This window comes from Gymnoscopelus microlampas, assembly GCF_963454915.1.
Source record: "Gymnoscopelus microlampas genome assembly, chromosome: 7".
In the NCBI taxonomy this organism is placed as follows: domain Eukaryota; kingdom Metazoa; phylum Chordata; class Actinopteri; order Myctophiformes; family Myctophidae; genus Gymnoscopelus; species Gymnoscopelus microlampas.
In genome coordinates, this window is record NC_139944.1 from 52,836,133 (window position 1) to 52,850,628 (window position 14,496).

The following is a 14,496-nucleotide window of genomic DNA, read 5'->3' on the forward strand; positions in this document are numbered from 1 at the left end:
GACCCCCTGTATTAACTCTGAGGACCCCCTAGGGGTCCCGGACCCCCCCTGTTGAAGACCCCTGGCTTAAAGGACGACTTCACCCATTTTCAACGTATCTTTCTTAATATAATTGGTCCTCGCCAATGCTCATTACAATATGGTACCATTTCCGTCTACTCACTCTGAGTGTACAAATGGAACCAAATGGAACCATTTGTACACTCAGAGTTACAAACCCGTAAGGGTCCATTTGGTTCCTCCTAACTATCTATCATTTAGATGGGGACCCCTGCTCTAACCACCTCCAGGACCTCTCGAGGGCCCCCAGACCCTACATTGAGAACCACTGCATTAAGGTAGGGTTTATAATAATCGCATCACATAAAACATCTGGGATTATAAATAATTCACAAGTAGCACGTTTTGTTCAGAATGGTGTGGTTTATTGGCCATTTGTAATGTAGATTTTCTGACATTTATACATTGTATTGTAGATTTTATTGCATAATCAAATGACAGTGTAGCTGATTGCACAATGCAAAGAAGGCACATTGATTGTTATGTTAATGGTAGTTGAAATTTCAGTTTCAATGTACCCCTTTACAAAATAAAATGTCTGGGTGTAGTGCAAAACAATTGACATTTAACCCATTTAGACCTGGAAAGCATACGTTGTTATACAGTACCTTTCAACTGGTGAAATAATCTGTAATTTTAGTTTTTCCTATAGATAAATCCTAACCTAAAGTTTTTCAGAAAACTTTAGGTTAGGATTTAGAAGGGGGTTTAGAAGGCGTTTTGGGCCTCAGGTCTAAATGGGATAAGTATTTTAATTCAACAAATGTCAACAGAATAATTGTGATGTACTGTATACTGTAGCAATAATACAAGACCACTGAAAAGAAATGTGTTCTTTGGCATCTTATCTGTACAGACGACTATGTCATTCTTGTTTTGAAATACCTTTGTACCTCCCTTATAATTATTTGATTTGAATACTGTGTAGAATGTCTGGCTCTCTTTCATAGAAAACACAAATACATACACAGCCGATCTACAAGCTCACAACGCGTTACAATACAAAGTGCTGTGAGGTTGCGCTGTAGCTCGGCTATTGTACAATGTATGCAGGGCAGAAGTGGTTATTGGGAAATCATGGTTTGATCTGTTTTGTTTTGTTCTCACCCATTTCAGGTGCTATTTAAAACATTTACTGTTATGTTTTCGGCCCTGCAAAGATCCCTGAGACCAAGGATGTAGGAAATTCACTAATTCAATTTTCCTATTGGCGAATTAAATAATATAACGGTGATAATGATTTATTTCACTCTCCCTATACAGTAAGGGCAGGCTTTTAGAGGAGACCGATTTTGCCTGTGTGTGAAAGAAGAACAGTTCTATTAAGAGGTACAATGTATACAAGTATTAGGAATTCCTTGGCATTGAAATATAAGAACACTTAAGATGAAACTTAAGCAAAAACACTGGCAAAATTGTAAAAACGAAACGCTTACTATCCCAGCTATATTCCCTTTCATCCAGGGATAAAGGAACCCCTTTTATATATTAAAAAAAGCAGCTGTGTGCCTGAGATTGTTGGAATTTGTGACAGTGTCAAATCAGCCTGATCTCCAAGAATGTAGTATACATTGCACGGATCCAGTGCACGTCATTCCGTGCATAGTTGCCTAGAAACCCTGAAATTCTGTGCATATGTACGGCGAGTCTCACGGTGGGCGTAACCAGTTGCATCCCGGAAAAACCCGGAAGCAGAGCAGTCCCCACAACAAAATGTACGATTCTGTGCCTGTCGGTACATAACTCAAACGGCGCTGAGTAGGTTCAAGGGAACGTCGCAACGTTCGGGATGGCAACTCGCTCGCTTTAGCTCGCTCGGTGGTCCCTTACGTGGCGACAGTTCCCTTGAAACTGCGCGCCTCCGAAATGGTTTAGTCACAATGGGGGAGAGATGCGAGGCGGCTCTGCACGGATTTTCGGGTTTTCCAGTTGTCTATGCACGGAATGACCACTCCGTGCAATGTATACTTAAATTCTTGGCGATCGGGTTGGTCAAATAATGATCCTCTGTGTAGCAGACTAGAGTTCAGCTCTAGTCTATAGTAGAGCACTGGTTCTAAAACTTTAACATTTCATTAAGGAGCCCCCATAACTCTCAGAGTTACAGACCCGTAAGGGTTCATTTGCCTCCCAACTATCAATCATTCAACTATCAATCATTTAGCTCCCTGGGGGGGGGCACTGGACCCCACTTTGAGAACCACTGGTGGTCTAGACGTATGTTTTGGGTACCACGGGGTCTCCGTACATACAGTCCTCTTCCAGAGCCAGGTTGTACGAGCTTCCACTGCCTCCTTTGTAGGCGCTGGTGACGATCCTCAGCCAGCCTTTCTCACCCTGAGGAGACAGACAATGACAAAGCACTTGTGATCATGTTTTATCTGTAGCACCGTGAATTAGGGCAGTGGTTCTCAACCTGGGGGTCGCGACCCCCAGGGGGGTCGCCAAATAATTTGGGGGGGTCGCCATATTTTTTGGTGAATTTGAAAAAAAAAATGGAAAAAAAGTTTTTTTTTTTTTTTTTTTTAACAAAATATGTTATCATTAATTCATGTTTTATCAGTTAATTTACTCAATTTACCCACTTTTTGCAAAAATGTTTTGATAATAAACAATTATCAAATAACCTATTATAATTAAATAACCTTTGCGCGCGCGAACGGGACCGCGCGCGTGCACGCGGGGGGTCGCGGGAAATAATAATATTATTTTGGGGGTCGCGGCCTGAAAAGGTTGAGAACCCCTGAATTAGGCAAGACTTAGTTACCCTTAATTACCACAACACCAAGCCAGAGACAGAAGTATACTTTCAGATATTCCCATTTGTTCCTGCCATAGTGAATTATAGTATTGTAATTTAATTTACAATTCAGGCGTTTAGCGTACAATCTCAATCCAGAGCGATTTACAGTAATCAAGGTAAACACGAGGTAATACATCAAATGCATAGAAATAGTAAACTAGCATCATCAGTAAACCAAGAACCTATCATCAGTCTAAAAAGTACAATACCAAAAAACGAATCATCTGCACATTGAAACTATACAAACTATAGGACGCCAGGTCAACTAAAGTTTGAATTACCCTTTATAAGACTGTTTCTCAACCAATTGTCCATGGACACATATTCTTAAATAATGACTGAAATATTATACTAGTGAGCGTTTTTGAGAGATTGAGTGTTTTTGACAATGTCTCTTACTTTGTCCCGCCTTCTATTAACCTTCTATTAACTATTAACTCATATTAACTGATATAATGATTTGTAACGTATGTATGAGTGAGCAGACACACCCTATTACATGGGCACATTTCCTAATAATGATAACTAATATCAGGCAATCTGGTACACTTCCCCTTCTCCTCCCTTTTCTGAGGAAGTTCTTGACCTCCTACTTCCCAGTAACTGCTGTCATCTTAGGTCACCTGGTCATTGAGTGAACTGTTTCTCATGTCCATTTCTATCTCTTTCTTTTCCCCAAAATAGCGACGGACGGTTTAAAGTGGTTTAATGTGTTAATAAGGACTTACCCATGGCTCGCCCCAGGAGTTGCGTACGACCCAGAATTCAACTCCGTTCTCGACTCCCCAGCCGGCCACCGACACGATGTGGTTGACGTACGGGCTCTCGTGGTACTCGGAGTAAACGCCTCCCGTGTACTCGTCCAGCTTGTCTGTGGCCATGATGCCACAGCTATGGAAAAAAAACAGCAGAATCCCCATTCAGAATAATTTATTCAGGGAAACCTAATAATCATTTTGAAATGTAGTCGGGACGCAACTAGCGATTCATTTCGTAGCGATTATTCTATCGATTACGTTTTAAATCGTTGCTATCGGGCAGAAACCTCTCATCTCCATGTTTTAACTGTTTGTGTTTTTTCGTAAATTAACGTCCCTACTTGATACGACAGCGTCACACAAAAGCATCAAAAGTAGCACTTTTGAATTTGAATCCTGACACCCGATAGACTAAATTAATCGAATAACAAAATACAACCATAAGTTATATTGTATTAACAAAACATACTCTACCATAGTAGATTGGACAAAATAACATGTTATTCATGACAAACTGTTGCACCCCTAAATGCCATTCAGAATAATTTATTCAGAGAAACCTAATAATCATTTTAAAAAGTACTTAGTTCAGAACCTGATGGGTCCTCCGGCGTAGATCTCAGCCATCATCTTCTCCCTCCCGCTGACCTCTCCGTAGTCGCCCACCTTCCACAGCGTGAAGTTCTTCACGATGTTGCACTCCCCGAAGGTGGTGCAGGTTCCACACTGGTTGAATGGTTTACACTCTGTCAGGAGGGATACAAATATAGTCAATAATATATTATATGCATATCTATTTTCGCCAGAAACAGACTGTATCAAATATTAGTGATTGACTATCGTAAACGATACAGAGCCACCTCCCTGACAACAGCCCCCCGGGACAGTTTGTTTATTTTTGGACCACAATCAGTGTTGCCAGATTCTGTGAGAGAAACAAGCAACCAGGTCTTGGAAAACCAGCCCAAAACAAGCAACTATGGGCCACATGCGCACTTTAACATATACATCAGCTATTTGAAAATAGCAGATCTACAAGCTCACAACGCGTCGCGATGCGACGCGTTGTGAGCTTGTAGATCGGCTATTATCAAATACAATTTTGCGGGGAAATTATAATAAGCAGATCTGGCAACCCTGACCACAATTCTTATATGAGACGATTCTAAGATGACCGAATGTTATTCTCCATAGAGAAATGACTTCCGTGAACCCAGGCGATGAACGAGTGAGTGGACGTCAGGAACTTCGGTTACTCTATAAAGAACAACATAAACTCACGCTGGTCTTTGGCCTGGTAGTTGTTGCAGGTCTCGTCCGGGATGCCGTGTGTGTTGGCGTACTCCCACACCCCGGTGTGGTCTCCTCCGTGGCAGGTGCCCGCGTCGCCACAGTCCACCACGTGCTGCACGGACAGGTAGGCAGACGGCCACGCCCCCTTCCGCTTGATGTTGATGCGATCTGGGAAAAAAAAGAAAAACATTAGGCATGTAACGATACCAAAAACTCACCATATGCATATGCATTACCATGCGGTAATATCGACAAGTTAACAATATTTTTCGATAAAAATAAATAAATACAAATTTTTGTTTGGCCTTCCCAGTCTGTGATTTGTGAAACAGTGTGACAGGCAGTGGTGTAAAGTAACTAAATACATTTACTCAAGTACTGTACTTAAGTACAATTTGTTGGTATTTTTTACTTTACTGGAGTATTTCCAGTTTTCAGTACTTTTACTTCTACTCCACTACATCTCGGAGGCAAATATTGTACTTTTATTCAACTACAATTATTTGAAAACTTTAGTTATTATTTACTTTGCAGATATAAATCATTATATCATAAAGCATTCATTAACCACTTTTGTCCTATTTTAAACATAGACTATTTGAAAATAGCTGATCTACAGGCTCACAAGCTTGTAGATCTGCTATTTTCAAACATTTTAGTACTTTTACTTTTGGTACTTTAAGTACATTTTGATACCAATACTTTTGTACATTTACTCAAGTACATTTTTAATTCCGGACTTTTACTTGTAACAGAGTACTTCTACATTGCAGTATTGATACTTTTACTTAGTAAAACATTTGAGTACTTTTTAAGAGCCCCCCACACTAGTGCTGTTTCCTAAACAATTGGCACAATATGCTTAAAGTTATGTTAAGGTTATTATAATTATGTGTGTGTGTGGTATAACTACTGATAGAAATGTGTGTGTAATCACCTGTTACAGGTGTAAATATAAGCCCTAATCCAAATTATTTTGTGCAGGATACATCCTTGAATGTTGCACTTGGAGTGCATTTAGTTTATCAAAAAGGTTTTGAAAAAGGACATTTTATCTGGAGACAGTTAAACACTCACTGGTTTTTGAACGTGAGCTCTATCATGGTTCAAGATCTCTTCTTAGAACGGAAAGAGACAGTGTTTTGTTTAAAGCCCAGACCACATCAATGATTCGCAAGGCAACTAGTCACAACTTGAAAATGCCTTCTAAAGCAGTAGCTCTCAAACGTTTTCGTATCAAGGGCCCCCATATTGATATATGTATATACTAGAGTTTCGGGGGGCTACGCCCCCCTCAACCCCAGCCGCGCACGGGGCCCAGCGTGGCCGTGTGTATATTGGGGGACCCAAATTGGCGGAGTGAAAGTGTGGAAAAGTTTTTTTGAAAAAGGGAAAAATTTGAAGAAAAAATATTTGTTATGTTTCAGGGGGTCCACAGGGGGTCCGCGGACCCCCTGATGGTCCACTGACCCCCTGTGGAGTGTTGGGACGCGCGGGGACACCCCTGGAACATTGCGGACCATTTTGGTGTTTTTTTTTTTTTCATGAAGGTGGTTGCTTGTTTCTGGCGCAGGCTGTGCAAACCTGGCAACCCAGCGCATGCTGCCGCACGTTGAAGTGGCGTAGCGTCATGAGGGTCAGTGGGGCCGTGGCTCGGTCAGTGAAGACCCTGTAGTGCGGATGATATGTGGCATAGAGGGGCAGATTGTAAATCCACAGAGGAAACATCCGTGGGCTACCATTGGTTCAGCGATGTGTGCGGTCGCCCTGCGGCCCCTCCTCCTCCACCAATGTGCAGTATTGAGAGCCCTGACGTCACAACAATTGGAGCGATGGGCACTGCACTGTGGTTGGTTAGGGTACACCTAGGGCCCAGGTAGAACCCAGTTAAAGCCTGCATGGGCAAAGCCAGTTAGGACCCGCCTTGGTCCCACATAAACATGGCTAGTTGGGGCCCACCTAAGGGCCAGGTAGAAGCTACTTATAGCCTGCATGGGCATCGCAGTTGGGACTGAAGTGGATGCCGCTGACATTGCTGACATGGGGTCCATATGGTTTAGCCCACCTTGAAACCATATGGGAACTACGCTGGCATGCTGGCTGTAATGCAAACGCTGCATCATACCTGCAGTGTGTAGTTTGATGTTGTGTGTGTAGCAGATATACGTGCAGTGTGTAGATCAATGTCCATAGGAAAGTCAATGCCCAGCAGTGTTTTTTTTCCCCAGCAGAGTTTCTAGTGTCTCTGTGTCTCTGTGGAAGAGGTTGCACATGAACTCTGCAGCCGCACTGAGGCGCTCCAACACAAACACTCTGACATTAAGCTGCTTCACACGACAAACATCAGCACCACGCTGCTGTTTGTCCAAAAGACACAATATCTCCTCTCCCACCGACGTCATGTGTTCATTTATCGACAGCCGTACAGACTCCTTTTGACACATTTTACGGCGTTTATCCAGCTCTCAGTGACTCTCCACATCGGGCAGTTATTTTGCTGCGATCAAGTCAAGGATGTGAGAGATTAGCTATCACAGACGGACGGACAGGGGGTGAAACATAGTCTTGCGCCATGCCTTTCGGCCTGGCGGAGACAATAAAAAACCGAAAGTAAAGGAAATGGCCATTTCTGCAACAGAAGTAGTGAATAAACTATGCTATGAAAACATGGGCCACATTGGCAAAGAATGTAAGAAAGAGGCAATCATGTAGAAAATAGCCGATCTCCAAGCTGACAAAGCCTCTCAACGTGAGGTGTTTCGAGCTTGTAGATCGGCTATTTTCACAATATTTACTTGTGGAACGGAGTCAAACAGAATGGGGGGGTCCCAGATCAAGTACGTGTATTTGGGGGGGGGGGGGGGGCGGCGTGAAAGGGTTGATAAACACTGCTGTAATCGGAGCGAAATTATCTGAAATTACTACATGACCATAATGCAGCCTAACAGGCGTTGCACGGGGCGGTCCTGCCATTACGTGAGTTACTGTAGTTGCTGTGGAGCTTCATAGTTCTCCAGAAGACACACACAAACATACACCATCTACAATGGACGAACTGAGCAGCAATATAGACATTCACCACACGAACGTGCATTGTTGAGAAAGTGATTGCACAGCCGCTGCAGGCATGACAACCAGGTTAGCGTTAGCGACATGGCAGCTATCACAGCGCCCTGTCCGTCGTGCTGCAACTGGCTGTGATGGCTACAGCAGTAACAGCAAGCTGTCTGCGATGCCATTGTCTGGAGACTGCTCTTAGCGTGACAGGACCAATGAGAGTGAGCGCTGTAGTTGTTGCTAAGATACGGTGGCGTCTCTGCCCCATAGCTTGTAGATCTCTCACACATGATTGGCGTAGGCTGCGTTGCCAGGTCAGACTTTGTGTCTAAGCAATGGTCGGCTTATTTTTGCGCGCCTTTGGGCTCGTTTGCATTGTGCGCACGGCAGCGCTTGTTTAGCGTACGTCAGCGCGACGTGGCAACGGACGTGGCAACGTGAAAGGTGATTGGCTGGTGAAAAGAAACACCCGACGTTACACCAGAAATGGTGCCTGGAGAAAATGGTGACCAAAAAAAAAGTTTGGAAAAAAAGGGAAAAAACCCCGCAGCGGCTGCGTGCTGTTGTGGTGATGAGGTCGTGCGCACGGTAAACGGTACGAAGCTGCCTCCCCTTCCGTTTTGTCCGACATTTGGTGAGTAGAATTAATTATGTTGCGCGGTGGAAAAGGTGTAGTTAGCAGTGAGATGTCCCCTACGCGAGGCGTAAATTCAGCGCGGCCGCCGTGGCGAGTCAGTTGCCGACATGTGGTCTGGCGGTGCGTTGTTTAGTCGATAACAGAGCTGTGGGGTGTGGACACCGAGGGTGCGGAAGTTGGTCGCCATTTATATAGTTAGATGGCTGCGCCGCTGCGGAACCCCCGTCTGAAAAAAAAAAATTGTGCCAGGGAACCAACCCCCAGAAGAGAAGACTTGTAGATGTACAGTAACAAGCTCACAGCGCGGCACAAAGTGAAAATGACACGGTCCCATGGTCTCTCTCAAGCCAGAAAACTTTCCCACTATCTTCTAAATGCAAGGCGGAAGCATTTGAAAATTGTGTGAGTCAACAGTCTTGTTCAAGAGAGACTAGTGACCCAGATATAGAGATGATGTTGAGAAAAGGCCCAGATGTTCCTCTAAGAGGAAGTACGTCTTGTTTCAGTTTCATGTGTGGGACCTGCAGGTGTCCTGTGGTTCAAAACAAGCTTATTATAAGCGACATGTAAAAGTTGCTTGTAAATACTGTATTAGTAGTTGCGGGTTGCGTTTTTTTTTGGGCTTGTTTCTAAAGTGTAGTTGCTTATTTGGGCTTGTTTCCTCATGTTGTTTAACCCAGTGGTTCTCAAACATTTTTGTGTCGAGGACCCCCAAATGTATTTGTCCACCGAGCCCCCCCATCTTAAAAATATGTTGTTCCAGGGACCCCCAGATTTGTGTTAAAATTAATGTTTAAAAAAAAATATTATTTTTCAAGATTTTCTTTTGAAAATAGCAGATCTACAAGCTCACAACGCGTCGCAATGCGACGCGTTGTGAGCTTGTAGATCGGCTATTTTCAAATAGCCAATATTACAGGTTTAAAGTGCTCATGTGGCCTAATGTTTAGTCGCTTCTTTTGGGCTTGTTTTCATAGACCCTGGCTGCTTATTTCTCTCGCAGAATCTGGCAACAACGGCGGCTCGATCTAATTACCTGCCATTGCACTGGTGCTGCCGTGCGCCCAGCAGGAGCCGCAGTACTGAGGGATGTGCTGGTTGCGGGTGGTGCTCACATAGTTGGTCCCGTTGATGTTCCTCCAGTCCCAGGCCTTGGGCAGCTCGGAGACGTTCAGGAACTCGTGGGGACGAGCTGTGGTCCTATGCAGAGAGAGAGAGACATGAGAGAGAGAGACAGGGTCCCTGACACAAAATATTTTCAAATGGAGGTCTGCGGGCCAAATACATATTATTTGGGGGGTCCTTGACACGAAAAAAGGCATTTTGTCTTAATGAGTTAAAGCCTACAGTACATACTTTAGTTGTCTGGGGTCCCCCAGATCTTTATACTTAAAGGACAACTTTGTTTTCTTACAACCAAGGTGTATGTTTAGCTTGTAATTAAAGTAAATAAAAGATGAGTGTTATTTATTTATTTTTATTTTTTTCTATATTTTTAGCCATTTTCGCGATCTTTTTTTACAGTGGGGGCATTCGGGCAGGTGGCTAAATATGTATGTTTTTACACAATAACCCGGCAATTTCTTTTTTATTATTTACAGTAGCTCTTCTAGCCCCCAATAACTCACATCTGGCCATCAAAGACCACGGGAACTTTTTTATTGTGTAAAAAATACATACTTAGCCACCTGCCCGAATGCCCCCGCCCACTGTAAAAAAGATCGCGAAAATTGCTAAAACTATACAAAGCAGTAAATGAAAAATTGTTAACACTCATCTTGTATTTACTTTAATTACAAGCTAAAACATAAACCTTGGTTGTAAAAAAAACAAAGTTGTCCTTTAAGGCTGCTACTAGTGTACAGTATTTTCCTCTACACAACAAATCTCTAAATAGACAAAACAAGCTGACAAGGTGTCACAGTGTGAGTTTTCTAGATCAACTATTTTTGATGAATGTTCGGCCCAGAATAGGGATGCATGCGATAAGGTTCAACTGGCCACTGGTACTTATATCAATGACATTTCAAGGACTGTTCTTTGTAAACATTAGATTTTGCAAATCAAATTAATTTCCAGTCATGGTGGGATTGTGAGGTCAGAAGAGATTATGATTTCATCAAACAATTCTGTCCTGTAAGACTTTTCATTGTGGTTGACGTTGCACTTGTAGCCATAAACCAAAGTGCAATAGGAGGCGTCTATAGTTTCTAGAAAAGCAGTAATTGTAAAAAAAAATGGCATCCAGTTACAAGCTAAAGGCTCGCTCAAGGTCTGCTGGCGATGTCTAGAGGAGAAGTTACTTATTCATTTTCTGCTTGCATCTACAAAGAAAGATGCCCAGTGTGCTGTCTCTCACAATATTAAGCATAGTATTGAATCAGCAAGAAATAAGTTATGAATGAGAAGAAGGGAAAAAAACATTACATGAAAGCAGAGCATGACTAATATAATTATTAATATTATTATTGTTGTTGGTGGTTATTATTGTTATAGAATGTTGGCCACAAAAAAAAAACACCTAAGTAATGATATAGTAATAATGATGTTGGCTGAAACTTCAACCATGCAACCTTATATTGAAGGAAACTTTTTTTTTTTTAAAAGGTAAGCCGGATTGAGAAACAGGATATCCCACAGATAAACACATGCCCTTTGTTGCAGCTGTATCAGAAGTGCATTAGTGTGCAGTGGTTCTCACTATCATTTTAACACGTTGGCTTTTTTTTTTTATACGTTGGCTATTCAAAAATAGCAGATCTGCGAGCTTGTACATCTGCTATTTTTGAACACTTTTGTAAAAATCTTTTAAGTTGTTGAATAATTTTGCTATTTTTGTTTAACTCAAAGAAATCTTCTCTTTTTGTGGTCCCTGGCACAAAACCTTTTCAGATGGGGGTCCACAGCCAAATACATACATATCATATTTTGGGGGTCCTTGACATTGAGAAGCACTGCATTAGTGTGCACTGCAGTAGTGTTGATTTTGACAGCAATTTTTGATTTAGTTTTTGTCATAGTCTTTTGAATACAATTCCATTTAGTTTTAGTCATATTTTAGTCATCTGAAATGTTTTAGTTTTTGTCTAGTTATAGTCGACTAAATCTACAGTTGATTTAGTCGACTAAAATGTATTTCGGCGGTGCTTTGATGGCGTCGTTATGGCTGATTTTACACTTGATTGCATACTGAAAATAGCCGATCTACAAGATAGATAGATACATCGTAGATCTGCTGTTTTCAGAGCGCAACACCCAAGTGTCTTTTAGTTCAGCTGGATCTCTTCTCCACTCGTCCATCACTAACATTTTAGTCTAGTTTTTATTTGTTGATGAAATTGTCAGCATATTTAGTCTTAGTTTTAGAGTCATCATAGCTTAGTTTTTATTTAGTTTTCGTCAGTGAAAAAAGGTAGTCAACCAACATTTTTCATCATAGTTTTAGTCGACGAAATCAACACTGCACTGCAGGCATATCAACTGTAGCCCGGGAGGACAGACAGACAGACAGACAGACAGACAGACATGATCTGTTATCTCTACTAATGTCTGTCCGGGACAGATATCAATATTACCATGGGGAGTATTATAGTGGGGGGGGAGGGGTTACTGTAACTCTAACTGTAGTTCACTGGTTCTCAACGTCCGGTTCTGGGACAACCAGGGGATCCAAATAGACCCATAAAAGGGTCATGTAGTGCAGTGGTTCTCAACCTAATCAGGTCGCGACCCCCCAAAATAATCATATTTGAACTGGGGACCCCCCACCCAGACAAGCACTTGGAATTGTAGTTGAGGCATTACATTTAGTTTGACTTAGTTCCACAGATATTGTGAAAATAGCAGATCTACAAGCTCACAATGCCCCACAACTGTAGATCGGCTATTTTCAAAAATGTTTGCCTCTTTCTTATATTATTTGACAATTTGGCCAATGTTTGACCATGTTTTATAGTATAGTTTGTTGATTCCTTTGATGCAGCAGTTTGATGCCCCCTTTTTTTTAGGTATTAAAAAGGTCTTAAATTGTCACTTCACTGTCATCTGGGGACCCCCTCTTCCCCAAAATCATGTGGAGATACTGGGGGCCCAGATCAGGTTGAGAACCGCTGCCCTAAGTGGTCCCCAGAGACACAGTGGTGTACAACAATAAAGTAGCTGATCATATGCCTTTAGCAGAGGAATAAACAATGGATTGAATGGAATGCTGCCTTTCACTTCCTCAAAAAAAGAAGAAAAACAAATCACATGACCATGACTTGGTCATGACATTATGATGATCACATGATCACATTATGCATAATGATCACATGAACCCGTGATTTTATTCCACCTGAATGAGGAAGTGAGTTCAATATTTATTACAGGTTATAGGCTAAACACGTTTTACACGTCCTGCTACAAAGTAGCATTTTAGTTGGAAAAAGGCTGCGCAAACGCCTTATAATTCTTAATTGATAAAGCTTGCATTATTAACATACTTTATTATTTACTATAGCCTAATATTATAGTCAATATCAAAGAACTGGTTCACATGACGCTCGTCTGTCACAAGCGTCATGGCGCAACTTGTTCCTGACTTTCGCTCTTTCTCCATTTACAGCCCGTACATCTACATAAACGTTCAGATTTCAAATATAAAGTACTGACCCCACAGCCATCGATGTAACAAGTTGAAACGGGTGGGTCTAAGTACCCGTATCTTCCGTATTGTTCAATAAAAATCATTTTAATTCGATCGGCGGTCATTTCTTCATATAGTTATTATGTATATGTGCAATACACCTCCCAACCGATAGGGTCGCGTAGTAGAAAGCATGTGAAGGACATTTTGAGAAAATGGCCACCAGTCGGATTAGAATGCTTTTTATTGAACAATACGGAATATAAGGGTATTTAGACCCAAGCGTTTCAACTTGTTACATCCATGGCCGTGGGGTTAGCACTTTATATTCGAGATGTAAACGTTTATGTAGATGTACGGGTTGTAAAATGGAGAAAGTGCAAAAACCAGGAACAAGTAGCGCCATGACAGTCATGTTCAGGGCTATTATATGTGGCTACTTTGATTTATCTAGTAGCATTTAACTATTTAATAGCCCTGTATGTTCAAATCTATTACTAGATTTAAACATCACCACTATACAGGGTTACTATTTCCTAATACAGCTATTACATTATGGCAGCATAATAAGCAAGGCATTCATGATAAACTGCTGCATTTATAATGAAGTTTTTTCAGCCAAATCAGGCTTGATCACTCGATGTTCGTGTCCGATCGAGAATGACGGCGGTCTGGAGATCTATTTAGAATAGATCTAACAGACCAGACACTTTAAAACATAACACAATAACGTATAATAGACAATAAACTTACTTGACTCCGATGTTGTTTCTCTTCAGCATGGGACGGTAACAGGGATGACCCTCCTTATAATACAGCCCAGCGAACACTGAGGAGGTCAGCATACACATGAACAACACGAGAACAACCCGCTCCATGTTGTTGTTGTTGAGTTTAAAAACAAATACTGATACAGATTAAACAGCGATGGTGTTTGTGATCATTACAGGTTCCTTTCCAACATGGATCTGCCTTCAGATAAAGCACCGGTCCGGTATATAAGAGAGAGAGACCGGTTTACTGTGTGTGGTGCATCACGTGCATTATGACGAATATCGACGAGACCTTTGGAATGGGGAGGGCGTTATTATGGCGTTATTACGGTAACCTTCTACCAGAGACCTGCTGGGCACTAGTCTGGGCCCACTTGACAGTGGGCCTAGGCCTACACAGTGGTTCTCAAAGCGGGCTCCTTGTTGAGGAGGGGTTTGAGGAGGGTCCCCTTCAAAAGGACGTACACACACACACACACACACACACACAC

At 42.0% G+C, this 14,496-nt stretch overlaps 1 protein-coding gene across 2 annotated transcripts; it reads right to left on the reverse strand.

Moving 5' to 3' along the window:
- Positions 1-383: 383 nt before the first annotated feature.
- ctsz (cathepsin Z) lies at positions 384-14,266 on the reverse strand. 2 transcript variants are annotated; one of them, XR_014601177.1, is made up of 7 exons: positions 13,986-14,266; positions 9,645-9,808; positions 4,903-5,082; positions 4,217-4,367; positions 3,592-3,754; positions 1,702-2,397; positions 384-1,670 (listed from the first exon to the last, which is right to left on the reverse strand). XR_014601177.1 is itself a non-coding variant. In XM_084062714.1 (6 exons), exons 1-6 carry the CDS (start codon positions 14,108-14,110, stop codon positions 2,272-2,274), a joined length of 909 nt encoding a protein of 302 aa, XP_083918840.1. In that variant the 5' UTR covers positions 14,111-14,266; the 3' UTR covers positions 384-2,271. The 2 variants fall into 2 exon arrangements, 1 of the variants encoding a protein (XP_083918840.1); XM_084062714.1 differs by having other exon boundaries at positions 384-2,397.
- Between the last annotated feature and the right edge of the window lie 230 nt (positions 14,267-14,496).

Bases quoted from the DNA above. Each gene is read 5' to 3' on its own strand.
- ctsz (XM_084062714.1), bottom strand. From the start codon at position 14,110: ATGGAGCGGGTTGTTCTCGTGTTGTTCATGTGTATGCTGACCTCCTCA. The intron at 3,755-4,216 runs GTTCTGAACTAA...TTTTTTCCATAG, and splicing joins TACGCCGGAGGACCCATCAG to CTGTGGCATCATGGCCACAG. The intron at 2,398-3,591 runs GTAAGTCCTTAT...CTGTCTCCTCAG, and splicing joins ACTCCTGGGGCGAGCCATGG to GGTGAGAAAGGCTGGCTGAG.